This window comes from Cryphonectria parasitica (genome assembly GCF_011745365.1).
Source record: "Cryphonectria parasitica EP155 unplaced genomic scaffold M406scaffold_2, whole genome shotgun sequence".
In the NCBI taxonomy this organism is placed as follows: domain Eukaryota; kingdom Fungi; phylum Ascomycota; class Sordariomycetes; order Diaporthales; family Cryphonectriaceae; genus Cryphonectria; species Cryphonectria parasitica.
In genome coordinates, this window is record NW_024468910.1 from 2,384,667 (window position 1) to 2,408,528 (window position 23,862).

A 23,862-nucleotide genomic window follows, 5' to 3' on the forward strand; every position below is an offset into this window, starting at 1 on the left:
TTGAAAATATTCAGTGAGACTATTTGAGCACTTGAAAGGGCTTCTTGGCTCTTCCGGTCGTTTGGTTTCGGTCTATTGTTCTTTCGTTGCCATCGTTTTGGGATCAGATTTGGCCATCTATACTACAGTTGGATCTATCCATCCTATACAACACTAACTCAAGTAAATGGATCCCTGCGTGTTCATACCATACAATAGAACGAAGAGGCCGCTTTGGTTCTTTGTAGGCACAGCTTTTGGACTTTGTATGGGTTTTTGGTCACTCCCACTGTGCATGTGTCCCGTACTTCTGCGTATCCTCTTCTTTGTCCAAACAAACATTACGACCGTTGCTACAAAGCATCTGGTCATTTAACCAATGAAGCGACTATTCCTGCCTCCTCTAGATTGCGCCACTTCTGTGATTTGTATTTTGTTCAGGTGGTCCAGCATAGCTTCAAGGCTGAGTGCTCTGGGCCTGCGTTTTGCCTAACGCTTCAAAGTCTTTTTCTCCACGGCTGTCCGCAACAACTGCCACCTTTTACATGCGCTGATCGATTCTCCGTTGCCAAGTATGTCCGTTCAGGACCTGCATCAAACTTTATGTGAGGCATTTTACTTCTTCTTGAACGTGGCCCATCGGGGATGAATCGAATAATATGGTGCTGTACGAACCAAGCGAGAGGCAGGACACGGTCTTCAGCACGATCGAACGTGTCTGCTCGGTATTCTCTCTCTTTGGATGCATTTTTATCATCTCAACATTTGCACTCTCCAAGCCATTCCGGAAGCCAATCACTCGGCTCTTTTTCTACGCATCATTTGGCAACGTGATGAACAGTGTGGCGACACTTATGGCGACGTCATACGTGAACAATCCGAACTCAGCAGCCTGCCAATTCCAAGGGTTTTTAATCCAAATGTAAGATGATGACCATCTTCCGCCCATCAAGTTGTTAATGTTAATACTGTGGCCAAGGTTTATTCCGGCCGATGCGTTCTGGTCACTCGCTATGGCGGTCAATGTCTATCTGACATTCTACCGGAAATACGACGCGCACGATCTGAGAAGAATGGAATTGACTTACCTGATCCTCTGCTACGGTGCACCATTTGTTGTGGCTTTTACCTTTATCTTTGTCTCCACTCCAAGCAAGGGCCGGATGTATGGTGATGCTTCCCTTTGGTGCTGGGTCAGTAGCCCATGGGATATCTGGCGCATCGCTACATTTTATGGTCCAGTCTGGTAAGTCGTCGATTCCTGACCACTTTTGCCTGCCTGGTAGGTACTGATCCGTTACTTGACAGGGTAGCAATATTTATCACGTTCTTTATTTACATCCGGACCGGTGGACAAATCTACCACAGGTACAAGGCTCTCAAATCCCTGAACTCATCTAATCGCCTGGCCGAACAGCGGTATCTCACGGACCCGATCTCTACCACAACAAACGAAATCTATGTAACGTCTGAAATCGTCGCGAGTTTTGGTCCCGCCGAAGGGTCTAATGGGTTACCTGCCCCGCCACCAGACGCCTACTCTGTCACCATCACATCTGAAGCACGACAGCCGCGGGCTGTGAAAAGCGATCTTGAGCACGACTGCGAGAAAGGCGGAGTTGATGGACCAGACAATAAGATTGAGCCGTCCAAAAATGAATGTGATGCAGCCCCGTTGTCACCCGTGTCTCAGCTATCGACCACATCGTTTACAAGGCACTCATTACGTGTACCGCGCAGCAATTTCTCAAAGATGGCCATGAGAGCAAGATCAAGGAGGACACAATGGGGCCACCGCCGGGTAGCCGCTCTCGACGAGGCCAACAACGCCGCCTGGTCATACGCCAGGTGTGCTTTGCTCTTCTTCACAGCACTGCTCATCACATGGATCCCATCGACAGTGTTTCGTGTCTATACCGTCATAAACAAGAACCAGCCCATCAGTCTCGGGCTCGAGTACACGTCTGCATTTGTCCTGCCACTGCAGGGCTTTTGGAACGGCTTCATTTATGCCTTCGCAACCCGAAGAGCATGCAAGAGGCTCTTTGAGAAAGCGAAGAGGCGATTCCCTCTAAAGACCCCTCTAGCCATGTCGAGCGACAGCCGAGGAGACAGGGTGATCGAGGCTGGGGTGGCTGCGGATGGTATCATCAGCAGGTCATGCCCGAGCCCAGTCAGGCAGCCCTCAAAGCAACGAAATAGCTTCATGATGGGATTTGTATCAGCGGGCAGGAGGTTGGATCTGGATCTTTTCAACGATGATGTTAATGGGTAGATTTAGTCTTGATGTATGGCGTATATGCACGCTCTTTTGTATGAAGCATAATCACTTTCGTTTTGGGTCCTATAAGGTCCATACTCTGAATCATCATCATCAAAGCAAATCGTTGGAGAAAACAACAATGTGCCTCTTTCTGCAACAACTAGCTCAAGCCAGCTCATGCACACTTCCAATGAGCCTCCCTAGGTGAGTGTTACTGGCATGGAATCTCAATTGTGGTCTCTGGGAGGTCCTGGAAGCCTGGGACCTTTCATCATTTAGTGAACATTTGGAAGCACACTTATATTTACATACTGTTGACTGTATCGTGGCTGCATAAATCATAATCTCTCCGACTCGCTGCCCACCACAGGCCCCAACGCCTTGGCCAGATTTCATCATAAAATTTGAATGTTGTTTCATCCACAAGAGACCTCTTGAGCAAGTATGCTGTCCATGCTTGCCTCTGAAAAAGAACAAGCCGAGCTGCCCAGCGAGTCCTCAAATGAGAGCGGCTTCTGGCCTGTCAACCTCGCAACCGTATCTGTACCCTGCAGCACCTGCCCATGGGAGATGAACCTCCCATACGACGCCAGATCTTCCAAGCCTTCATTGGAGTACCGTCCAAAGAAGTCTCCATGCATGCTCGCACCAGCAGACAACCGCCGCTCTCTGTGGACAACCTCGGGCTTGTGGTCTGAGACAGGACTTACCGGACAGCTGTCACCACTAACACCACCAGCCCTTGCAGCCATCCACCGCAGGATCTCCTTGTTCGACACCGCTCTCGGGCCCGTAACCGTATATACTTTGTTCGCCTCTCCTTTTCCCATCAGCAGCGCTCCAAGCACCCGCCCACAGTCCTCCCTCGCCACGAAGGCTGCTCTGCACTCTTTTCCGCCGAGATCTATCCCTGCCGATGTCCGTCCCGGGGGCGCAAACACTTCGGCGACGGTGTCGACGAACAGGCAGTTTCGTTGCACGTTCCACTCTAGTCCACTGGCGCGGACCAGGGCTTCTGTGTATGCATGGTCTCGCGCCAGCGGAGGGGCAGCGTCCTCACCAAGCTCGGCACCCACGATGCTTGTGTAGACCAGGCGGCCCACGCCGGCCCTTCGCGCGGCCTCAACCACATTGCGATGCTGGGCGCGGCGGGCGGGACCGGCGAGGTAGTTGGGGGAGGAGACAAAGGCGACAACGTCGGCGCCACGAAAGGCTCGTTCGAGGTTTGCTGGGTCGTTGTAGTCGACCATGAGCACACGAGCGCCGCGCGCAGTCCAGGACGCGAGGAGGGGCCTTGGAACAAAGCCGGGCTTTGGGGAGGTGAAGGTGAGGGTGTCGGTGGGCTTAGCGAGAGTTAAGGCATAGGAGGCGGCGACGGAGGACAAGTGCCCGTCCACACCGGTGAGTACGTAGGTAGGCATTTTGAACTTTTTTTGACTTGTTGGGGAGTGTAAGATTGTGAGTGAGTATTGTTCCAAAGTGCAAGGTGTGATGTGATACGAGATGAATAGACTCTTGTTTCCTCCTTCTGGATGGCCAAAATAGGGACACCAGGTTCTTTTCGAATTGTTATATTGCTAGGGATCAATTATGAAAATTGGACTGTGATGTTGGGTGTTGAAGGGTGGAAAAGGAGGGTGTATAGGGTAGGCACACAGACACTAGAGGAGAGGACTAGATATATACTTTTGCAGGCACTGAGAAGGGTGGGGAGGGGGGGGAGGAGCGACTCATTCTTCCCTCCATCATGGCCCATTGAAAACAAAGGAAGGAGGACGAAAGAGGGAGAGAAAAGAGAGAGAAGGCACGAGACCTATCTTCCCCATGGAGACCCCGTAGGTAGCGGGCATCTCCTGAGAAGCGTCGGTCCGGGGTTGCGGAGAATTGCCGGGAAGTGTGATTATCATGCCACTTGGGCGGTCTCATGAGTCCAACCAAAGTAAAAATGGCGCGCTCAAGGGCGACACTTACCCATACCCATAAGAATAATACAGAATTGGATGCGCACCAATGAATAGATCGAAATGGCTACCCCTCCATCCTTTTTTGGTCATGAAGCACGGAGTGCAGCGGAAGTCAGTCACCTGCAATCAGTCTAAGGTTAACTAATTGTACAGAGGTAGGCGAACTCTTGGCCGCCCCCCCCCCCCTCTCCGTCTTTCCCACCAAGGAGCCATCTAGCCAGGTGATGTTTCCAGTTTTTCTTTTGCCATCTTCTCTCAGCTACTGGCTGAACCCACTTGGTATCCTGGCTGTGGAAGTTCACATGTGATGGTGTAATTATGTCTCATGGATATCCTTATTTCCATACGATCTTCCTCGTCAAATCAGCTTAAGTCAAACCAGTCGCTATACATAAGTGTCTCCAGACAAGGCATCTAGTCGACCCATTTAATCTTTAGAGAGATGCTTACCTGTGATTGATCAAGTCACTTTGGAATCGTAACTTGCCTCAATCAATTTGGAGGTGTCATACGAAACCCTTGCTGAAACATGCTTGAATGTGAATTTTTTTCCTTCCTAGTTTTTCTCATGTAAGAAATATACCTTCTAGACAGACCAATACACACGCGACAAAGCCGTTCGGAGCTATGGAGAAAATCACCGAACCGTCGCTTGCCATTGCTCTCTTTCCTTCGCCCCAACCTGGTAGCAGCATCTGCGCGGCCACTACTGGGCTGCCGTCTCCATCTATCTCGTGCACACCCATGCCTCTCGGCCTCCTCGGCCTCCTTTCACCTTCAGCCCAGCTTCGCGGCCTCATCCTGCCCCTTGTGCTGCCCTTCCGCCTCGAGCTCCCTCTCGGCCTGCCGGTAGTACTTGGCGGTATCGACACCATGCTGGTTGTGGTTGACAAAGTTGAACCAAGGGACCACGTCTGAGAAGAGGGAGGAGAAGCGTGACTGCCGAGCTGCGACGCCCTGCATGTGCGCGGAGAGCTTGCTCACGCCGTAGAGAGGCTCGCCGCGCTTGACCTTGTCCACCATTTCGCGCATGTCCATCTCAACCTCGCGGGCGTTCTCGGTGAATCCGTAAAATCGCACTGTGGGGGGAGCAGCCGGATGATTATTCGTCAGCCAGCTTTGTCAAGACTGTTATGACATATTGTCGTAGTTGCTTCCTATAATGGTCCTCCTTTCCGCCCTTGGAATATATGGACCGGGGTTTTCACGTACGGATGGATCGGTTGTAGAATGCCAGAAAGCCACCGCAGATACCAATAGCACCGGCCAATCTCATGACGCGGGCAAAGCCACCTCTACCGACGTAGGATGGGGCGAAACGCTCCATCGTCCACAACAAGCCGGGTCCTGCTGCGGCCGCGGTGGCACCAAAGGCGTAGTCTGAGGGGCGGGCATATCCGATAACTCGCTTGAAGTGCCTGTAGGGAGAGCACCTGTTAGATCGCCTCGCTCGACGCCCTCTCTTTATTGGACATGTTCGATGGGGGAGGAAATCAAACAGGGGGCTTGAGTTCGTACGGGTCATTGTCTATGAGCTATTGATTGCGAGTGATACGGTTAGCGATGGGAGAACGGGACACGCTCACAGGGCCAATTGGCAGGCCAGAGCAGAAAGAAAAGACTCACAGGATAATCAGTCTTGATCTGCCTACTTGGTATGTAGGTCTGAGATGGTTGATTCGACATGGCTGCTGCGACAGGACCAGATCTTGCTGCCAGCGGGTGTGAGAACTGGAAAACAAGTTGGGTGCCGGTTTGGAGGGCTTGTCAATTGATGATCTGCTAGTGGACGTCAAGCTCGCTCTCCAGAGCAGAGATGCCTCAACGGTCAGGCCTCCAGAAAGCTGGAATTCGGGAGCAGCCGAAAGGTAGTACAAGGGGGCTTGGGAGGGGTGAGGGGCACTAGGTGCACGGGCCCCAGTCCATTAAAGTCGTAACGCGTTGCAAACCAGACGCGGGGAATTTACTGTTTATTCCACAAACACACACACACACACACACACATATACACGCAGCTTTGGGCCGCACCTTCTTGGACCCACCATCTTGTCTCTTTTCTCAAAGCGCACAAGATGCCCTCCAAAAAGGGTTCGGGGAAACCAGATAGCCTCCCGCCTCCACCTCCAGATGATCTTGACAACTACTTCCTGGAGGGAGATTTAGACGAGGATGACCCGTTTGCTTCTCCCAAGGGAGACAAAACTGGCTCCAACATCAAGCGCAAAAAGCCTGGTGATGAACTGGGTCTTGATGAGGAGGTATCAGCGGCCAAGAAGCCCAAAGCACCCAGAGTCAAGTTGGATGCAGAAAAGTCAGCCTTGTTACCCTGCGCACATGGAATTTTGCTGCATGGGGCTCTTAATACTGACCTGACGCACATAGGCTACTCTCAGACAAGGGCCTAGCAGAACTACGCAGAATGGCCAGAGATCTGGAACTGAAGGGCAAGGGCCACGAGGTGAGATTAGGAGAATCTCGAATGTTACTTCTGCAACAACTTGGAGGCTTACCGGCTACTCTATAGTGGGGTGACGCAGCGCGTCTCCTGTCCTTGTACCAGGGTTGGCTGGATGGCCTCTTTCCCCGTGGCAAGTTCCTTGATGCACTTGCTATGGTGGAGAAGACAGGACACAATCAAGTCGTCAAAAAAGTACGCGAGGCAATGATCAACGAGGACAGACCCAAGACGAACGTTGCCGACGAGGACGAAGACGTGGACGGCGCTGCCGCCCCCGCCAGAAACGAGCAGGTGAACGGACAGGCAGACCGACAGGCGAATGGTCACGCGAGCGAGCAGGCGAACAGGCATTTCGTACCGAGGCCGCCTGAAAGTGAACGGGCACCTAGGTTCACTGCCCATCCCCAACCCCACCCCATGTTTCCCTTCACACCTATTGGCGGCAGGCCATTGCGACGGCAAGACGAGGTGGTCTGGGGCGATTTCCTAGATCCGACCCCTCCTCCACCTCACATACCGAATCATGCGGCCGCACAGACTGGAACTGCCCCCGCTGTTGGCGCGGGTACGACGCAGCCTCGCCACTCAACCCGGGACGGCGACGATATCTACGGTGCGACACCTCCTCCTCCCGATAGGAGGAATGATGAAGCCGCAGAGGCTGGAGGAGAGCCGGATGGTGATGAGCTGGATGCGCTGATGGCAGCGGATGAGGCCAGTGGATCCCCTCTTGCTATGAGACTGGCTGGTGAACAGGCCACGAGCATATCCAGCGGCGGCAACCACAGGTCTGCACCAGCTCAGCCTGAGAATAATGATGATGACAATGATGATGATGACCTGGATGCTCTCATCGCGGAGGCGGAAGCCGAGCAGGCTACCCGACAGAACGCATCAACAACTGCGGCAGCCAACATGAGGGGTTCTGCTACAGCGGATGCGGCAGCCGCGGATGATATAGATGAACTGGATGATTTGGATGCACTCATGGCAGACGCGGAAGCACAGAATGCTTCCTTGAAACCCGCTATGCCTGGTGCATAAAGCAGCTTTCGAAATCGGTGTTCTCAGACCTCAGTGATGAGGAGGGATCGGAGGTGGGGGAGGTAACCGCAAAGATGGACGGTTCGCGGTTCATTCTGGAAAGTCCTGATGACCTTATGATATCCCTCAATTAATTATGATTCCATTATTCCTGTAGAATTTATTTATCAGCAGTATACTGTACAATATGAGGGGTTTTTTCTTCTTCTTTCTTTTCTTTCTGATTCCTTTATTTTTCTCTCTCTTTGTATTTGCTAGGTACTTGATGCAAGAGGGTGCTGTTGAACATGTAAATGCTAAGCATGGTATGGCGTCAGTGAAAGCTTAACCCCAGATCTTTTGGTGGGGCTTGCTTGCAACCCTCCATCCCACTTGCATCCCCCATCCCACTTCTCAACGAGCCTTGCTTCTACACAACACAACACACAAGCTCCCTAGACATACCAGAACCCTTGGGGCTTATTCTTTTCTTCCTCTCTTTTCCTCCCTTTCCCCTTCTCTTTGTGAGATGAGCCACTCTGGAAACTTAGCAGCATGACAGATTCCATAGCTGAAGCCCTTGAACGGCTTCAGCTCGTTGAAGAGTCCATTCCAGATGACCCTATCGACGACATTCTCTCGAGAACAGCTCCCAACCAAAGCCAAATACGAGATCCTCAGAAGCTCAAGGCGCATCTTGAGGAGAAATACCTCACACCATCCCCAAAATTTTCTACAGAGTGGCTAAACAAACTACAGCAGTCAGTCATTGCTTTCTCTTCCTGACCATAACAGCACCATCTTGCGCCGGACCGGGCACTGACGACACACACCGTTCTAGGCGATGGGATATCGAGACCGACTATACTGACCTATTTACGATTGCACCTACCCAAACCCGCACCGTCACACGTTTCCTACGACAAGGCCTCGAAGGCCGTGTCGTTGGCTATAAGAATGTCACCGTCGCGGCAAACAGTGCCACCGCAAAGAACTCGACTTCCCTGCTGCGAAAGCCTGGTGCGAGGACAGACTTTGTGCGCGGCGCAGCTGGCTTCTTCCCCTTTGCTCCTGGTGGCCTGGAGGGAGTAGAGGCTACAGCTGCGCTTGAGGACCAGGCGCTAAGAGGAGATGGCTACCTTGACGGCGAGTCTGGCCCTACAAACAAGTTGGAGAGGATCATCACCCTCGGCGAGAAGGACAGCCTCCTAGAGGTTGCGCCTGGCATGCCGCGCGGCCTTGACTTCACCAGAAAGAAGAGTGGAACCGAAGAGACGGATGCCCAAGAAGTTGAGAAAGAGCTCGATCAGGAGCCGGATCAATTGCTCAATGGCGAGGATGTAAACAAGGACGTCGCTACCAATGGCCAGAGCAGTACACCGGAGGAGGATCTAGAGGCCAGCGAGGAGGATGGCGAGGATATAGACGCCTTGCTGCCGGTTGAGTTCCCAGCGCTGGAGCCTCGTGGCCAGCTCTCAGCGTCAAACACTAGAAGGGCAGGGCGCGAGTGGGCACACATGGTGGACATCAATCGGGAGATACCCAACTTCCGCGAGCTGGTGCCCGACATGGCGAGGGAGTGGCCCTTCGAACTCGACACATTCCAAAAGGAGGCTATTTACCACATCGAGAACGGTGACTCGGTCTTCGTTGCAGCACACACCTCAGCGGGCAAAACGGTTGTGGCTGAATACGCAATTGCCTTGGCTACAAGACACATGACAAAGGCCATCTACACATCCCCCATCAAGGCACTCAGCAACCAGAAATTCCGCGACTTTCGGCAAACTTTTGACGAGGTGGGCATCCTCACAGGAGACGTGCAGATCAACCCTGAGGCTAGCTGCTTGATCATGACCACGGAAATCCTGCGGAGCATGCTCTACAGGGGTGCTGATCTTATACGCGACGTCGAGTTTGTCATATTCGATGAGGTGCACTACGTCAATGACGCAGAGCGAGGTGTGGTCTGGGAAGAGGTCATCATCATGTTACCTGAGCACGTCTCGCTCATCCTCCTCTCCGCGACAGTGCCCAACACGCACGAATTCGCTTCGTGGGTCGGCCGCACTAAGAAGAAGGACATCTATGTCATTTCTACCCCCAAGCGGCCAGTACCGCTGGAACACTATCTCTGGGCCAACAAGAACATCCACAAGATTGTGGACTCAGATAGGAAATTTAGCGAAAAGGGATGGAAGGATGCCAATGCGGCTGCACAGCGTCGAGATCAGGCCCCGGCTTCCGGACCCGTCGCCCCCACCCGAGGCGGCTTGAACACGAGGGGGGCTCGTGGTGGCAACAATGCCAATTCGAGAGGCGGCCAGAACCAACGCGGAGGTCGTGGAGGCAACAGTCAAAGAGGCAGGGGAGGACCACCTCGGGCGAGTCACAATCCTGGCCACATGGGTCGCGGCGGTCGTCCTGGATTCTCTTCGGCTGCCCAGGACAAGAATCTCTGGGTTCATCTGGTGCAGTTCCTGAAGAAGTCAAACCTGCTTCCCGGATGTATCTTTGTCTTCTCAAAGAAGCGATGTGAGGAGAATGCCAACGCACTGACGAACCAGGATTTCACGACGGCCCAGGAAAAGAGTCATATCCACATGATCGTCGAGAAGTCACTTGCGCGGCTGAAACCAGACGATCGGACACTGCCCCAGATCATCCGGATGAGAGAGCTTCTGTCACGCGGTATAGCGGTACACCATGGCGGCTTGCTGCCCATCGTGAAGGAACTCGTCGAGATCCTCTTTGCCCAGACTCTTGTCAAGGTCCTTTTTGCCACAGAGACGTTTGCCATGGGTCTCAACCTCCCAACGAGAACGGTTGTGTTCTCTGGCTACAGGAAGCATGATGGTCACTCGTTCAGAGACCTTTATCCTGGCGAATACACGCAGATGGCTGGACGGGCAGGACGGCGTGGTCTTGACTCAGTTGGGTCTGTCATCATTGTCCCACCTGGCGGTGGCGAGGCGCCACCGGTTGTCGATCTGCAGAAGATGATCCTTGGCGAACCGCAGAAGCTTCGATCACAGTTTCGTCTCACCTACAACATGATACTCAACCTGCTCCGAGTGGAGGCTCTCAAGATTGAAGAAATGATTAAGCGTAGTTTTTCTGAGCACGCCACACAGCAGTTGCTGCCGGAGCACGAAAAGGCCGTCAAACTCTCCGAGGCGGATCTGGCGCGGGTCAAGCGGGATTCTTGCGATATCTGTGACGTTCACATGGACGAGTGTCATCAGGCCGCACAGGACTACAAGCGGCTGACGGGGGAGCTGTATAAGGGTATACTGAGCCTTCCGATCGGCAGGAGGATATTCACCCGAGGCACCCTCATCATCTTCCAGAAAGACGGAATCCGGACACCGGGGATCTTGCTCGCAGACGGGATTAGTATTCAGGTCACTGCGAGCGTTGGGCCTACGCTGCACGTTCTGGAGATCAAGCCCAACAGGGAGACACGCGACTCTACGGACTTGCTGCCTTACATGGAAGCCCTCCGTGGCTATTTCAAGGAGCTCCCCAAGTCGAGACGGCTCATCCACAACAAGGTCATACACGTGCCTCTGTCGGACGTTGAGGTGCTGACTGGCTGCGTCACCAAGAACATCCTCCCTGAGATTTTCAACGGAGGCGAGGATCAGAGGAAGGCCAAGGAGCAGATTGCCAAATTGTTCCAGTCCTGGAGCAACCCTGCTTTCCAGGAAACAGATCTCGGCAAGATTAAGAGCTTGGCTCTACAGGAGATCAAAGAGAAGCGAGTGCAGGCGGAAAGCACGGTCTTGGGCTCTGAGGCCTTGAAGTGTCCTCAGTTTCTCAAGCACGCAAGTCAACCCCTCCCTCGAAGACGAGAAGAAACGCGCTAACTCAAATTCCAGTTCGCCATGTGTCACGACCAGTGGCTGATCAAGGACCAGATTGAGGTGCTCAAGCAGGCCCTCTCTAATCAGAACCTCCAGCTGCTCCCCGACTACGAACAGCGCATCCAGGTCCTGAAAGATCTTGATTTCATTGATGATGCCTCTCGTATTCAACTCAAGGGCAAAGTCGCGTGTGAGATCCATTCAGGCGATGAGTTAGTGCTCACCGAGCTGATCCTCGAGAATGTCCTGGCCGACTACGAGCCGGCTGAGATCGCCGCTCTTCTCTCTGCGTTCGTTTTCCAGGAAAAATCTGACAGCGAACCCAAGCTGAGCGGCAACCTCGAGAGGGCTCGTGACAAGATCATTGAGATCTCTGAGAAGGTCAACAACGTTCAGACGCTCCACCAAGTCATTCAGACATCTGACGAGAGCAACGACTTCGCCTGTAAGCCTCGCTTCGGCCTGATGGAGGTCGTGTATGAATGGGCGCGGGGCATGAGCTTCAAGAACATCACGGACTTAACAGACGTTCTCGAGGGAACGATCGTCAGGACCATCTCGAGATTGGACGAGACGTGCCGTGAGGTGAAGAATGCCGCAAGGCTCATCGGCGACCCGCAGCTGTATCAGAAGATGGAGACGGCGCAGGAGATGATCAAGAGGGATATCACCGCAGTGGCGAGTCTTTATGTGTAGATGTCGTGCACCCACCTCACCGAGACATACACATATGCAAGCAGCCCCTCAGCTAAGAGTTGTGCCAGCATGCCTTCGCCAGGAAGGGTGATTATCAATCGATGTCCCTGGCAGCTGAGAGTGTCACTCTATATCTTCTCTCTGATGTTTGAGACTACAAGCATGGCATATGGCGTCAGACATGTATTATGGGATCACTGCTAGGAAAAAGGACAAGGCATGGTGGCGTTTGATAGATCAGAATTCACAAATGGATTTCTTGTCTACCCTGCCCCTTGCTCTTTCTCTTGCTCATACGGTGCTGTTGCCGTTCAGCTAACTCTTACCTTAGGTGGTTGTACGATCAGCGATGAGCAATCTCCACATGTGTGCTCCGAAGAATCTTTCTCAAGCATCACCGTACGTTCTCGCTTCTCAACCAAAGAAAGCTAGGTAACAAATACTAGAACAGCCTTCCACAACCTATTCGCAGGCACCTATCCATGTTCATCAGGAGCAAGTCATCTCACACTACCCCTCACCTCGCTACAGCGCCCCTACCATCCTAAAGCCTCCGCGCCCAAGCTCCCCTAGCTAACAACAGGAGTCCGTCCATTTCCAGCACGTCCCACCAGCCCACGGACCTACAGGCATGCACTTACTTCTCCCGTCCCCCTCTAGACCCCCCTAAAGCTTACAAGCTCGGACTCGCTTCACCCTCTATTGGCCGAGCCGCCCCTCCCACCTCCCTCCTCTTCTCTGGTCTTTATAGTCTTTTAGTTTTGACAGCTTCTTTGGGGACGCGTAGGATCTGGCCAAATGCCGCTGTGGTTAGGAGCCATGTTGTGGCACGGATCCTGGTGATGTCCCCCTTTTGTTCAAGTGCAGAGGTTGCGTGTTCGAGCGACGGTTTTCTACTTTTTTTTTTTTTTTTCACACCTCAAACCATAGATTTCTAATCCTAATCAGGGTCAAAATTTAGGTGTAATCATCATTCTTTTTTCGCTTCCCCCTGGACTAGCTTGCACATTTCTCCGGTATTTCTGCTTGACTGAATTCTGGCGTGTCATATCAGCTTTACAAACCCCCCGCGTTGCTGCCCCGGAACTGACATCCTCGGCACGTATACGAAGCATGTCACTCTTCAAGCATTCGCTGCCCTTCTCATTTTATGGAAACTGTGTTTTGTGGGAAAGGAGATGAATAATCATGGAATCGTTTAATGATGGTTGTTAACGGAGTCCCTTGCGCCCGCCAACGCCGAAATGCGACTGATAAGTTAAGAAGAATAAAGAAAAATAAAGAATGCCCTGCATCGCCAGGTGTCTCTCACGTCTTTCGCACTTCTGCCGCCCTTTCATCAACTTTTATGGACGCCGGCCAGCCTCCCCCTCCCCCTCTGCTACTCCTACTCCCAGGCCCGCTCCACCGGCTTCCTAGGCCCGTAGTGCCCTCAGCCTCTGCTGCAGCGCGTCCTCCTGCTCGGGAGTGGGCTCGGCAGCCGCAGATTCCTGGACAGGTTCCTCCTTGGAGGTGGACGCGGAGGCTAGCTCCTGCGACAGCTCGACGCCGGCGTCGTCGGCCAGCTTGCCGAGGAGCTCGCGAACGGCGTCATCGGACACTGAGGCGGAGGTGGACTGCATCATGGCATCTTGGTAGATAGAGTTGGACATGGCGTATTCCTCATTCTGGTTCTTGAACTGCTCCATCGCGACCATCGTCTGGATAAAAAGAAAGAAGGCAAATACATGTCAGCCTGAGGGAGAAAAAGGTCTGCAGGTGGATTTGTTTGGGGAAAAAGGGGGGGGGGGGGTTCTGGTGACGACGTACCCTCTCCGGATTCATCTGCTTCTGTGCCCTGTTCATGGTCTTGCTGCTCTGCATCATCATGGCCGTCATGCGATTCATGGCATTGTTGGCCTGGATCTGGGCGACGTTCAGGTCGGCCATGTCGGCCATCTGCTCCATCTGCTGGGCGACGGCCTGCTTTCCCAGAAGCAGCTTGGCCTTTTGTTCTGCCTGCGCGAGAGAGGTCTTGTCCCCCTTCTTGATGAGCTGTTGGATTTCTCGAACTTCCCTGGTCAGCCTTTTCTGCTCTATGTTTCTTGACGATCTGAGAAGTGTCTGTTTCTTGATCTGCATCCAAGGGCCGGGGGAAGCGGAGGAGACAGGAGGACAAGATAGTCGCCGCGGTCAAGGAGTCTATGAGAGAGGGTACGCACGTTCGTAATCTGCTTCTTCATATCATTGTCGGCCTTCTGGGCCTTCTGGGCCTCGCGGCGGGCTTGTTTGGCGGAGAACTGTGGTGTCGCAACGTCAGTCTGATTAATCCGCCCCGTATGCATCCATTTCTTCTCTTTATTGCATGATGAGGTCAAACCATACCCTCGCCTGGAACTCGGTCTGCATATCTCGTGCAAGTTGTCTTTGCGACATGGTGGCGGCGGTAAGAAAGGCTTGGTCGCTTATCGGAACAGGATGGACGAGTCTGGAGGCGGTGGCGGGGAGGGGTTGGAGAGGGGGAGTGTTTATGCTGTATGCGGTGGAGACGTTCGATAATGCGTCTGGCCTCTTGATCAAGGCCAAGTCGTTGTAGTCGTCTTGGTCGTCGTCGTTGTTATCGATGAAAGTCGCAGTTGGATGATCTCGGTTGGGCGCCCATCACTAGCGATTCGACACTGAGTGACACGCCTAGAGAGTGGGGCAGGCATGGCCGCCTGTGACTGAGCCACTTTTAATGACGTTGGTCTTCTCTCGGTTCAAGCCACACACAAGCCAAAGACCGTATCAGCCACATCTTTCAAAGTCAAAGGTGCATCAACATGCAAGTACTGTACTATAAGTCCATGACGAGGAGGGGGAGGGAAATGCAAGTATGGCAATGCTTTCTCACTCTCTCAATATCAAGTATTACATTTTCATGCAGTCTATTTTTCTTCTTCTCTGCGTCATCTTCCCATGAGTATTTTTAGGATGGCATCTAGGGCAAATAAACTCAACGTCCAGAACTTTCCGCGTCCGCCGCTGCTGGAGAAGACGCCTCGTCACCTGCAAATCAAGTGGAAGGGCGAGACCATCGCCGACACCAAGGAGGCATACTGGGTGCTTGAGACTCATCATCCACCGAGTGCGTAATTTTTACACCTCAATATACTTATATATACATGTTTACTCTGCTCGTTATTCTTGAGTTTTTTTTTGTTCTTATAAAAACAATTATGGACTATGTACTCACTTTCATACTTGACACAGCATACTATCTTCCCCCGGCCTCTCTCAACATTCCTCTGGTCAGGACCTCCCGCAAGACGTACTGTGAGTGGAAAGGAGCGGCGACGTACTGGTCTGTGACCAGCCCGGCCGACCGTTCCGAGACGGTTGCCAACCGCATCTGGTCCTACGGACAACCGACGACGGGCTTCGAGGCCATCAGGGACTACCTCTCGTTCTACGCCGGGCCGTGGGATTGTTTTGTAGACGGTGAGAGAGTCGAGCCGCAGCCTGGAGATTTTTACGGTGGTTGGGTGACGAGCGATGTCGACGGGATTGTTAAGGGGAAAGATGGCAATCGGGATCCTATTGTTTGAGAGTAGTAGTGAATTGTCTTCAATAATGCATACATGCGTACTATGTTTGCTACGTGGTACACTTGTTCCTCGTCTAAGCCACGTGCTTGACATGCCAGGTCCGGACCGCGCAAGCAGTGTCGCCATGGTCCACGTACGAACATGTCCCCGAGTGGGTACACTATTTCGGGTCTTTACAAACTACCGCTTCGGAAATTGGCTGGGGTGTGTGGTTGTCTACTGCTATTGTTTCCTTTGCAGACCAGCTGGATGAAATAATTTGATGGAAATGATGAGATAGTAGTACAAAAATGTGTGGGTGATGAGGTGGATAGTGCCATGAGCCCAGAACTATTGATACAGATTGCGGGAGTATTGCTGCAAACCCCCCAAATGTCATATACCATACAAAGTGTATTGGGATTGCGGGTACCCAAGATCGGCTTGGGGGTGGCTGTCTGTGGGTGGGTGTGTGATTCGATGTTCCTCTTATTTATACGCTCGAAAAGACGTTGGCGTTTAACTCTGCCCTGAACATGGCCAGTAGTTTCTGTTGCTCTCTTGATCAAAGCATATATGGTCCAGCCTGCAATGCCGCCGTAGTTATAAAATATTTTTTTCCGGCGTATGCTGATTAATTCCACGTATGCGTTTCAATTCTTCGGCGAATTTTAATGGCAGTTTTTGGCGGTTCCTATGATAACCAACATCGGATAAAGCGCAGGAAGGACTGCGCGGAAACTTTACCGTTCTTACACGAAGGCCCTGATGCGCATCTCCTACATTCCGCGAATATTGACCTGAGCACTTTTCTCGATAAGGCAAACTTGATCCAAAAGCGGACCTTATCCGTTCGCATTCAGGCTAGTCTCATATGGTGTGCACACTCTGTTCATTGGTGCTACAGACGAGCACGATAACATGCTCAACCATCTCGTAAACCTAATATTGAATATCCTTTGAACCCGTTCCTTATACACACGTCTTGCACTGTCCTTCTTTCTGAACCGACACAAGGCTTCGCCAATATCTGCGCCGAATCTGAACTGGCGTCTTGGCTCGAGGGCGCAGACTAGCTAGACCATCCGCCGCTTCTTAGCTGGCCTGCAGCTCTCGCTCCTAAGCGACGAGCCCCCTTCGTCCCCAATAGAGCCGGTGGAACGACTTTTCTTCCATAGCTGGGTGATCGGATGCAGTGCTCTCAGTGCGTCTCTGACAATGGGTTGTTGAATCTGTAAAAGCCGTTCAGCGACGTTTTTGACATAGTTGTGACAGCCTTGAATGTCCTTGGCAAAGTAGAATTGGTCAATATAGGACATGTAGAATGTCTCGTTCTCGGGATTGTAATAGTGCACATGCGCGATGACCTCCCTCTGGCAAATGGCAGCCGAGAAGACAATGGCGTCGCAGCTCGAACGAGTCCTCTCCGGGTCAATCTGATCTAGCACCCATATCAGCGAGCGGACACGGTGGAAGCCGGCAGTGGCCAGCTGCGCTTCAGCTCCGTACAGAGTGCCGCCGGTGGCTTCTGACTTTACCTCGAGGAGAAAAGACGGGAATATGTTCTCTCGTGTAGGTTGCGAGTACGGCCGGACATTTGGATCATCTGCTGCAACGAGCTCGTCTCGAGTCCATTCCGACCTCAGGGTAGGCTGAAAGCCGACGTGGTGGTCAGTTTTGGGTGTGATAAGCGGGTAGTCGGGGTTTCGAGGCAGCGGCTTAGATGACCAGAGAACATCGCGTCCGACGGCAAGGGCAGGTTCAGCCAAGTCAAAGAGGGGCGCCGTGATGATGTCCGAGACTGACGGCTCACAGGTGTCCCAGACCTCCTGGATCTTTCGTCTGACACTGGCCTCTCTATCTCGTTATAAAAAAGGATTTCAATCAGTGAAACCGAAGGGGTATAGACACCGCCATCTGAGAGCTTTACCAATCGCCGATATAACTCAGACAGCCCGGCACCAATTCGCTGTGGCCCGTGTGATTATCAAATCAAAATGGGATTGGGAAATGGGGAGTGGAACTGCATTTGATTGTGGCCACATGCTTCCGTTAGAGTTATGAGATAGTAATTAATCATACTGGCGGCCGCTTCATGGCACTTGCGCTTCGATGTTGGCGCTCTAATGCGCGGCCGCCTGGTGTCACACAGCCAAAACTCCGCCATCATCCCCCCAATCCCGAGGAGGCGGCGTCGCTTACGCAGCGCCAGGGATCATGCAGTCCACAGTCCATTAAGAATGCCATGTCTGACTGTGCGCCCCCTCATATGCAGACTCGCATAGGAATCATCTGGTCTTACTTATTTCTGACACCGTCGGCTAAATAAAACCTGATCTAATGCACGCTGAGCACCAACTCCCTTTTTTCCCTTTCAAAAAGTTCGACTTTTTTTTGGGGGGGGGGGGGGGGGAACACGGCGCGGACGCTATGGAATGCAATGAGAAAAAGGTGCATTGGTCGTGCGGCACATTACACACCCTCCCTTGTTGGATGTTACATGTTACTGCTACTGCCACCCCCCTCCTCTTCCCCACCACCTCTCTCTTCCTTTCTCGGGACCCTTTGCCTCCCTAGACATATTTAACCGTATGAGGCACTGAATAATCGTTGTCGATGAGGTGGCCACGGAAGGGATGCCAATAGGCTGCACGGGAACTTCTGAGCGGGCTTCCGCTTTCGAGGATATGCTGCCTTGATTGTCAGGCCGAAGGGGGGGAGCTGATCGGCTTGGAGATTCAAGTGCACGCACACACAGCAGGGGTTGTTGTACAAAAATGTAGACAGGCCGCGTATCAGGTTGCGACATACCACCGTAGTCAGGGTAGTAGTACTACAACAACGCGTGAAGAGTGGCTATAGTGGGCGTCGTCCCATGGTGGGTTGCAGATTTTGTCCGTCGGGCTCCCGTGCCGATGTTGTCAGTTGGGTGATGTGCTTCAAGATCATCATCAAAGGGTCCTGCGAGACGTCCAGGAACAGCCTGCCTGGTCGGGTATTCGGCATGCACTCAGCGCCCACGGATAGATCGGGCAGACTATACCGAGTGTCCCAGTGAGGCGCTTCGTTTCACAGAAAGAGGGTAGGTCTTTTGGTGAGGACTACCTGGCTCTATAGAGAGAAAGATCAAGTCAGGGCCAAGGTATCTGGCTCTTTGGTATGGTTGCTTGGTTTCCTGTAGTGAGTGCATTTGGGTGTCTGTTCAGGGTGCTAGAGTTCCTACGAAAGACGTGCCTCAGCCGGGCACCGGATCTGACTGGCTTCCTGACATTTGTTCCTTGTTGCTTGTGTCTTGTCTACTGTTCAGTAAGAGGGTTTGGTCCTTCACAAGAGAACGCTTGGGCTTTGGTATGGACGGTTAGACTCCTAGAGTAGAGCTTGATCTGCTGGTATGCGCACTCAGTATAGTGGCGAAAAGGCACCAGGCCGTTTAGGATAGGCGCTTGGGCATCTAAGAAGGCGCTCGGACAATTAGAAGGGGGCTTGGGGTCCTACCAAGAGGGTTTGGGTGTGTTTGGTATAGGTGCTAGGCCTTCTGGTCAGGGTGCCATGTCTCCTAGAAGGAGATCATAAGGCCGTTTGGGTCCCCCGGCGCAGGCGCTTGGTCTTTTCGGAGGCCGCTAGGTCTTTGGGGAAGAGGGAGAGAGCCTGTTCAGTTTGACATGGGGTGCTCAGTCTGGGCGGCGGTGGGTTTTCACAACATGATCCGACCACAAAAGTCTCAAATATTTGTTTTCTTGTCAAAAGGCAAGGCAGGGTGATCCTCTTTCCCCAAGCACCGTTCGCAAAAGACCGCACGTCCCAGAGCACGACAAGTGCAATACACGGACGATAGCAGGGGTGAAGAGCTAATGGCCCGCACTGACGGGCAGCTTGTACAACTATCTAACTATGGTATCTGGTGTAGGACCCGCCCCCTTTTCGAGGTGGCAGTTCTGGAGCCGTCGACGTACTCGCAGGGCTCCTGTATGACCCACAAAGGAGGGGGGAACAGGGCCGTGTTGGCGGCCTTCTCGAAACACAGCCTGTGGGGTCCCAGCGAAGTTTCTCGTGGGGCTAACTCGACCTTGTTCCTGTGTTTGTGGTTCGCCGGGCTCCTGCTTCCGGACAGGCGGTGGGCCATAGCTCTTCTTTTATTGTGGAGGAGAGCAGGGCTGCAGGGCCACCGGGCTGGACGGCATCTGGGGCTGCGCGAAGCTGGGGCCCGCAATGGCGGCGCGCCGGGACTGGTTCCTCCGGACCGTGGTCGCCACGACATCTGGACCGGGCTGCTCATCACCGCCTTTTGTACGTTGTCTTCCTTTGTTTTTTTTTTGCTTGTGCTATGCACTTCAAGGGCTGGGTATCTTCATGATGTGTTGTCCCGGGAGGGGCCCCATCACCGTCACCGCTGAGTCGGCCCCGCCGAGTCCTACATTGTAATCGCTGCCGGTTGTGCGTTGACACACCGTTCACGTTGTCAGAGTCGTTTGTTGTCGCTGCAGATGTTTATTTACTTTTTCCTGTCTTTCCCTTCCCCTCCGTTTCTGTCGGCGACATGGCCAAGAATGGAGATCATCGCGCGTTGTCCCTGTGGATCGCGGGGGCAGATGTGTTGGCATCTTTATCCGCCATCAAGACTACAGAGATGGAGATAGAGAGGAAATGGCGGTCGGTGTTTCAAAGTGTTGTTTGTGGTGATTGTTTTGTTGAGGAGCATGTCACGACAACGCACTGCCGGCCCAGAGGAAAGACTAGAGTCGGCTGTCCTTCGGCGTTGGAATTCGAACCATCGAGGATTCCCACAATCTATCTATCGATTCTCGATAATCGAGGAATGATCTACAGGAGTATCGAATCTGGCCTCTCTATTCCAAACGATGATGCATGATACTATAGTGGTACTATTCAGGAGTAGATCGGCTGCTCGGCGAAGAGGCTATATTTAATGTCCTACTTCATGCATAGTACTATGAGCATTAAATGGAAGGAGGACTTTCCATCCGGGGAACATGAGTTTCAGGGTCCAAGCAGTCAATGATTTCCATGTTGGCAGGTTGGTCCAAGAGGCCCCCACGAAATGTCGTGCTGCTAGCCATGCCTAGATGGTGATCTTTTTTTGTGGGCTCCAAAGGATGGCGTGGATGGGGAGTGAGCAACACTACACGAATGGTGGATTACGCCCCATTGTAATGTACACGTACTCTGGTGCAGTTCTAGGCTGTGTGCCATGTACCCCGGATTGCTAAAGCCGACTTCCAATTATGGAACGGAGGACCCACCATATTCCTCACCATAAGTGTACCCCCTGTTTTATCAGATGCCAGTCCAATCTCGCCCGGGTCCTGTTAAGAGCCACTGGAATGGTCGTTCGGGATACGAAGAGTGCTCAGTTAGTTCTGAGATGGTGCCATGGTAAGTTTCACACCCCGAATGTTTATTGCACTCACACCCCCAATCCCCTTTCCTACCTTCGATCTCATTCTAGAGCCTTCGGAAGAGAACTCATTTTTAGATTTGATGCGAGCCCTCACAAGGGAAAGCAGTAGATATATTCAGCATGGCCACTTGAAATGATCAGAGAAGAGAAGATCAGTACTAATCAAGAACACTTTTTGGAACTCCTAGACATCAACTTGTGTACAGACTCCCACCGGTGTACCTTTGTACATGATGTACTACGGTAGACGGTAGACGTCCACGACGACCTGCTTCAGGGGGTGACTACCTAGCAAACTAACGCCCGTTACGAGTCACACACCCCCCCTGTCGCCAGGAACCCACTAAGCCAAGTCTCAGCTTCCACCCGAGGGATGAGTTAGGGGGGGGGGCTTGGGGCGAGCCAAACAGGGAGGGTACGAGGGTACAAGTAGTTGCCTCAGGACATTCAGGGGGTATCTCTCAGCACATGTTCTCGAATAAGGGATGCCTACAAAAGAGGCCACGTTACCCTTCAGCCCCGATCGCAATGACCCTGACTCTCTACGCCCAAGCCCATCCACCAATCCCCCCTTCTTTTCTCTCCTCCGCTCCCTTTCCACTTCTTCACCACTCTTTTTTAGTCTACTTTGAAACGTTGAACGTCCTCACAATCATTCTGGATTAACTCGGCTTGTCACATTCACAAGGGTAATATCCACACATACGACCTGAAAAGAAAGAAGAAAAAAGACCCCAAACACCCAACAAGCAACAAAAAAGGTCTGGACAAGTCGAGCGACCGGCCCACTCTGTAACCAGGTCGGAGGACCCATCTCATACAAACAGTCACAATCATGATGGACCACCGATCCAACCTCATGACGCCGTCGCCGCAGGTCAAGTCCGAGGACTACCTGGGTGAGGACGACATGATGCCCCTGTTTGATGACGGTGCGGACGACCACGCATCGGTGGACCCGTCGAATCTATTGTCCACCCCGGGTGAACATTTCCGGGCCATGTCGCCCTCCGATGCGGGGACTCCGGCACCCGAGGGTACACCAGAGACATCCGACAAGAAGCCCACCAAGAAGAGAAAGTCATGGGGCCAGGTCCTCCCAGAGCCTAAGACAAACCTGCCTCCCAGGTACGTCAAACCCGCCCGCTTTTCAATGACAACTCTCAATCTTACTGACATGTATTTACACAGAAAACGGGCCAAGACAGAAGATGAAAAGGAACAACGCCGAGTAGAGCGTGTTCTTCGAAACCGCCGGGCAGCCCAGTCATCCCGTGAGAGGAAGAGGCTGGAGACGGAAGCCCTGGCCACCCGGAACAAACAACTCGAGGACGCCTTGCTCGCCCTCACCCAACAGTATCAGGTGCTGGAGAAGGAGCTCAAGAAGGTTAAGCCTGAGCTGGGCGGCATCTCGACGTCCAGTGACTCCCACGTCACCCTCTCCCAGCCGCTCTTCTCGTACCCGGCGCCGGCACCCAAGGTGGCCGAGGTCGAGCAGCCGGCGCAGCAGGACATCTCCACGATGTCACAGCCGACCCTTGACCTGATCAACAGCCTCGTCAGGCAAGCCCAACAAGAGGCGGACGGAAACACCCCCAAGACCGTTAACCCGGCCACTATCTCACCCGCCCTCGCACCAATCGCCGAGGAGCCAGAGTCTGAACAGCCCGACGCTGTCACCCCCCTCGACTCGGCCGTGCCCCTTCCTCCTCCTTCTCAAGCCGCCAACGTCACGGAGGCTGTTGTCGCCGACTCCACCACCCGTTCGACACAATACTCTGCAGCAGTATTGTGTGACCTGCAGTGTCAACGGCTGGTGGAAACGACGACGACACTTTCTTTGACGGCGGTCTCGGAGCTGCAGAGCCTGGCTCTGCATTTTTCGACAACCTTCTTCACATTCCTGACTTTGGCGATATCCCTTCGCCAGAGGCAAGCTCTATTGATTTCGATTATCAAGCTGGTGACCAACCATCCGACCTCGACTTCACCACCACGTGGGACGAGTACATGTCCAACCCTGCCGACAATGACGACAGCTACGGGTTCCTGCAAGCCCCTGCGTCTCCGGCTCCTGCGGAAGCTTCTAACCAGCAACCGACAGCTGGCGCGTCCTCTTCTGGATGCGACGCTCGAGGTATTGCGGTCGAGGCAAAGTAGGAGACAAGACGGGGTCGGCGCGCAGGCATTCGGGTGTCAGTCAACGATCGCGGGAGACTTACCGTCTGACGAGCGTCTGATGTCACTGGCTGCCGCTATTCGACTTCTGGAGCGGAGGATTGAGATGAGGATTAGCAAGAGCGGCTCCCTCACGTCGGGGAGTTTAGGAGGTATTTCCAAGGCACGAAAAGGTGTTCGATGGCGTCAACAGGCTCAGAGTGAAAATTAAAAATGAAACTTTGAAATGTTATATGATTCCAAACAATATCTTTCTCTGGTCCCATTCGTTGTTTTATGTGCTATCTATCCATGTGTTATACACGTGTCCTAGGAGTATAGCGACAATAAGTGATCGCATGTGACTTGCCCCCTGCCAAGCCCCCTGAAGAGGCACGAGCATTTCGAGTAATACTTTCTTGCCACTGAGGATACCTTTCTCAGTATGTGTAAGGGCCTATTTATTTCTGAGGCCAATTTGGGTATGAAGAA

General features: G+C 52.9%; 9 protein-coding genes across 9 annotated transcripts; 5 read left to right on the top strand and 4 right to left on the bottom strand.

Annotated features, from left to right (window-relative positions):
• Nucleotides 1–638: 638 nt before the first annotated feature.
• M406DRAFT_250362 (family A G protein-coupled receptor-like protein) lies at nt 639–2,254 on the top strand (the record flags this gene model as incomplete). The annotated part of the gene is made up of 5 exons (XM_040916692.1): nt 639–901; nt 959–1,225; nt 1,288–1,558; nt 1,650–1,708; nt 1,759–2,254. The coding sequence occupies 5 exons, from the start codon at nt 639–641 to the stop codon at nt 2,252–2,254; spliced, it is 1,356 nt and encodes a 451-aa protein (XP_040779551.1).
• A 276-nt stretch (nt 2,255–2,530) lies between these two features.
• Nucleotides 2,531–3,849, bottom strand: M406DRAFT_354932 (NAD(P)-binding protein). Its single transcript, XM_040923036.1, has one exon. The coding sequence runs from the start codon at nt 3,661–3,663 to the stop codon at nt 2,659–2,661; it is 1,005 nt and encodes a 334-aa protein (XP_040779552.1). The 5' UTR covers nt 3,664–3,849; the 3' UTR covers nt 2,531–2,658.
• Nucleotides 3,850–4,983: 1,134 nt separating this feature from the next.
• Nucleotides 4,984–5,892, bottom strand: M406DRAFT_337001 (NADH-ubiquinone oxidoreductase 21 kDa subunit; the record flags this gene model as incomplete). The annotated part of the gene is made up of 4 exons (XM_040921204.1): nt 4,984–5,285; nt 5,419–5,624; nt 5,725–5,741; nt 5,833–5,892. The coding sequence occupies 4 exons, from the start codon at nt 5,890–5,892 to the stop codon at nt 4,984–4,986; spliced, it is 585 nt and encodes a 194-aa protein (XP_040779553.1).
• Nucleotides 5,893–6,443: 551 nt separating this feature from the next.
• Nucleotides 6,444–6,880, top strand: M406DRAFT_19751 (uncharacterized protein; the record flags this gene model as incomplete). Its single annotated transcript, XM_040915444.1, has 3 exons — nt 6,444–6,517; nt 6,589–6,664; nt 6,731–6,880. Coding segments are annotated over 3 exons (300 nt in total), but the record flags the coding sequence as incomplete, so codon positions are not given.
• Nucleotides 6,881–8,242: 1,362 nt separating this feature from the next.
• M406DRAFT_344709 (antiviral helicase) lies at nt 8,243–12,249 on the top strand (the record flags this gene model as incomplete). Its single annotated transcript, XM_040922003.1, has 3 exons — nt 8,243–8,448; nt 8,529–11,514; nt 11,569–12,249. 3 exons carry the CDS (start codon nt 8,243–8,245, stop codon nt 12,247–12,249), a joined length of 3,873 nt encoding a protein of 1,290 aa, XP_040779555.1.
• Nucleotides 12,250–13,415: 1,166 nt separating this feature from the next.
• M406DRAFT_102761 (uncharacterized protein) lies at nt 13,416–14,829 on the bottom strand. Its single transcript, XM_040915030.1, has 4 exons — nt 14,614–14,829; nt 14,451–14,528; nt 14,059–14,283; nt 13,416–13,949 (listed from the first exon to the last, which is right to left on the bottom strand). Exons 1-4 carry the CDS (start codon nt 14,662–14,664, stop codon nt 13,665–13,667), a joined length of 639 nt encoding a protein of 212 aa, XP_040779556.1. The 5' UTR covers nt 14,665–14,829; the 3' UTR covers nt 13,416–13,664.
• A 372-nt stretch (nt 14,830–15,201) lies between these two features.
• Nucleotides 15,202–15,815, top strand: M406DRAFT_251218 (DUF427-domain-containing protein; the record flags this gene model as incomplete). Its single annotated transcript, XM_040916750.1, has 2 exons — nt 15,202–15,355; nt 15,481–15,815. 2 exons carry the CDS (start codon nt 15,202–15,204, stop codon nt 15,813–15,815), a joined length of 489 nt encoding a protein of 162 aa, XP_040779557.1.
• Nucleotides 15,816–16,669: 854 nt separating this feature from the next.
• M406DRAFT_354935 (uncharacterized protein) lies at nt 16,670–17,793 on the bottom strand. The gene has a single exon (XM_040923037.1). The coding sequence runs from the start codon at nt 17,111–17,113 to the stop codon at nt 16,871–16,873; it is 243 nt and encodes an 80-aa protein (XP_040779558.1). The 5' UTR covers nt 17,114–17,793; the 3' UTR covers nt 16,670–16,870.
• Nucleotides 17,794–21,777: 3,984 nt separating this feature from the next.
• M406DRAFT_107489 (transcriptional activator FOSB/c-Fos and related bZIP transcription factor) lies at nt 21,778–23,632 on the top strand. The gene is made up of 3 exons (XM_040915247.1): nt 21,778–22,341; nt 22,405–22,976; nt 23,018–23,632. Exons 1-3 carry the CDS (start codon nt 22,049–22,051, stop codon nt 23,371–23,373), a joined length of 1,221 nt encoding a protein of 406 aa, XP_040780363.1. The 5' UTR covers nt 21,778–22,048; the 3' UTR covers nt 23,374–23,632.
• The last annotated feature ends 230 nt before the right edge of the window (nt 23,633–23,862 follow it).

What these genes read in the sequence shown, in the direction of transcription:
- M406DRAFT_354935 (XM_040923037.1), bottom strand. Translation starts at nt 17,113, where the DNA reads ATGTCCTATATTGACCAATTCTACTTTGCCAAGGACATTCAAGGCTGT.
- M406DRAFT_354932 (XM_040923036.1), bottom strand. Translation starts at nt 3,663, where the DNA reads ATGCCTACCTACGTACTCACCGGTGTGGACGGGCACTTGTCCTCCGTC.
- M406DRAFT_102761 (XM_040915030.1), bottom strand. Translation starts at nt 14,664, where the DNA reads ATGTCGCAAAGACAACTTGCACGAGATATGCAGACCGAGTTCCAGGCG. An exon ending in AGACCGAGTTCCAGGCGAGG is followed by an intron (nt 14,529 to 14,613) that starts GTATGGTTTGAC and finishes GCGACACCACAG; the next exon opens with TTCTCCGCCAAACAAGCCCG. An exon ending in TGAAGAAGCAGATTACGAAC is followed by an intron (nt 14,284 to 14,450) that starts GTGCGTACCCTC and finishes GAAATCCAACAG; the next exon opens with CTCATCAAGAAGGGGGACAA.
- M406DRAFT_107489 (XM_040915247.1), top strand. Translation starts at nt 22,049, where the DNA reads ATGATGGACCACCGATCCAACCTCATGACGCCGTCGCCGCAGGTCAAG. An exon ending in AAGACAAACCTGCCTCCCAG is followed by an intron (nt 22,342 to 22,404) that starts GTACGTCAAACC and finishes GTATTTACACAG; the next exon opens with AAAACGGGCCAAGACAGAAG. An exon ending in TGTCGCCGACTCCACCACCC is followed by an intron (nt 22,977 to 23,017) that starts GTTCGACACAAT and finishes TGTGACCTGCAG; the next exon opens with TGTCAACGGCTGGTGGAAAC.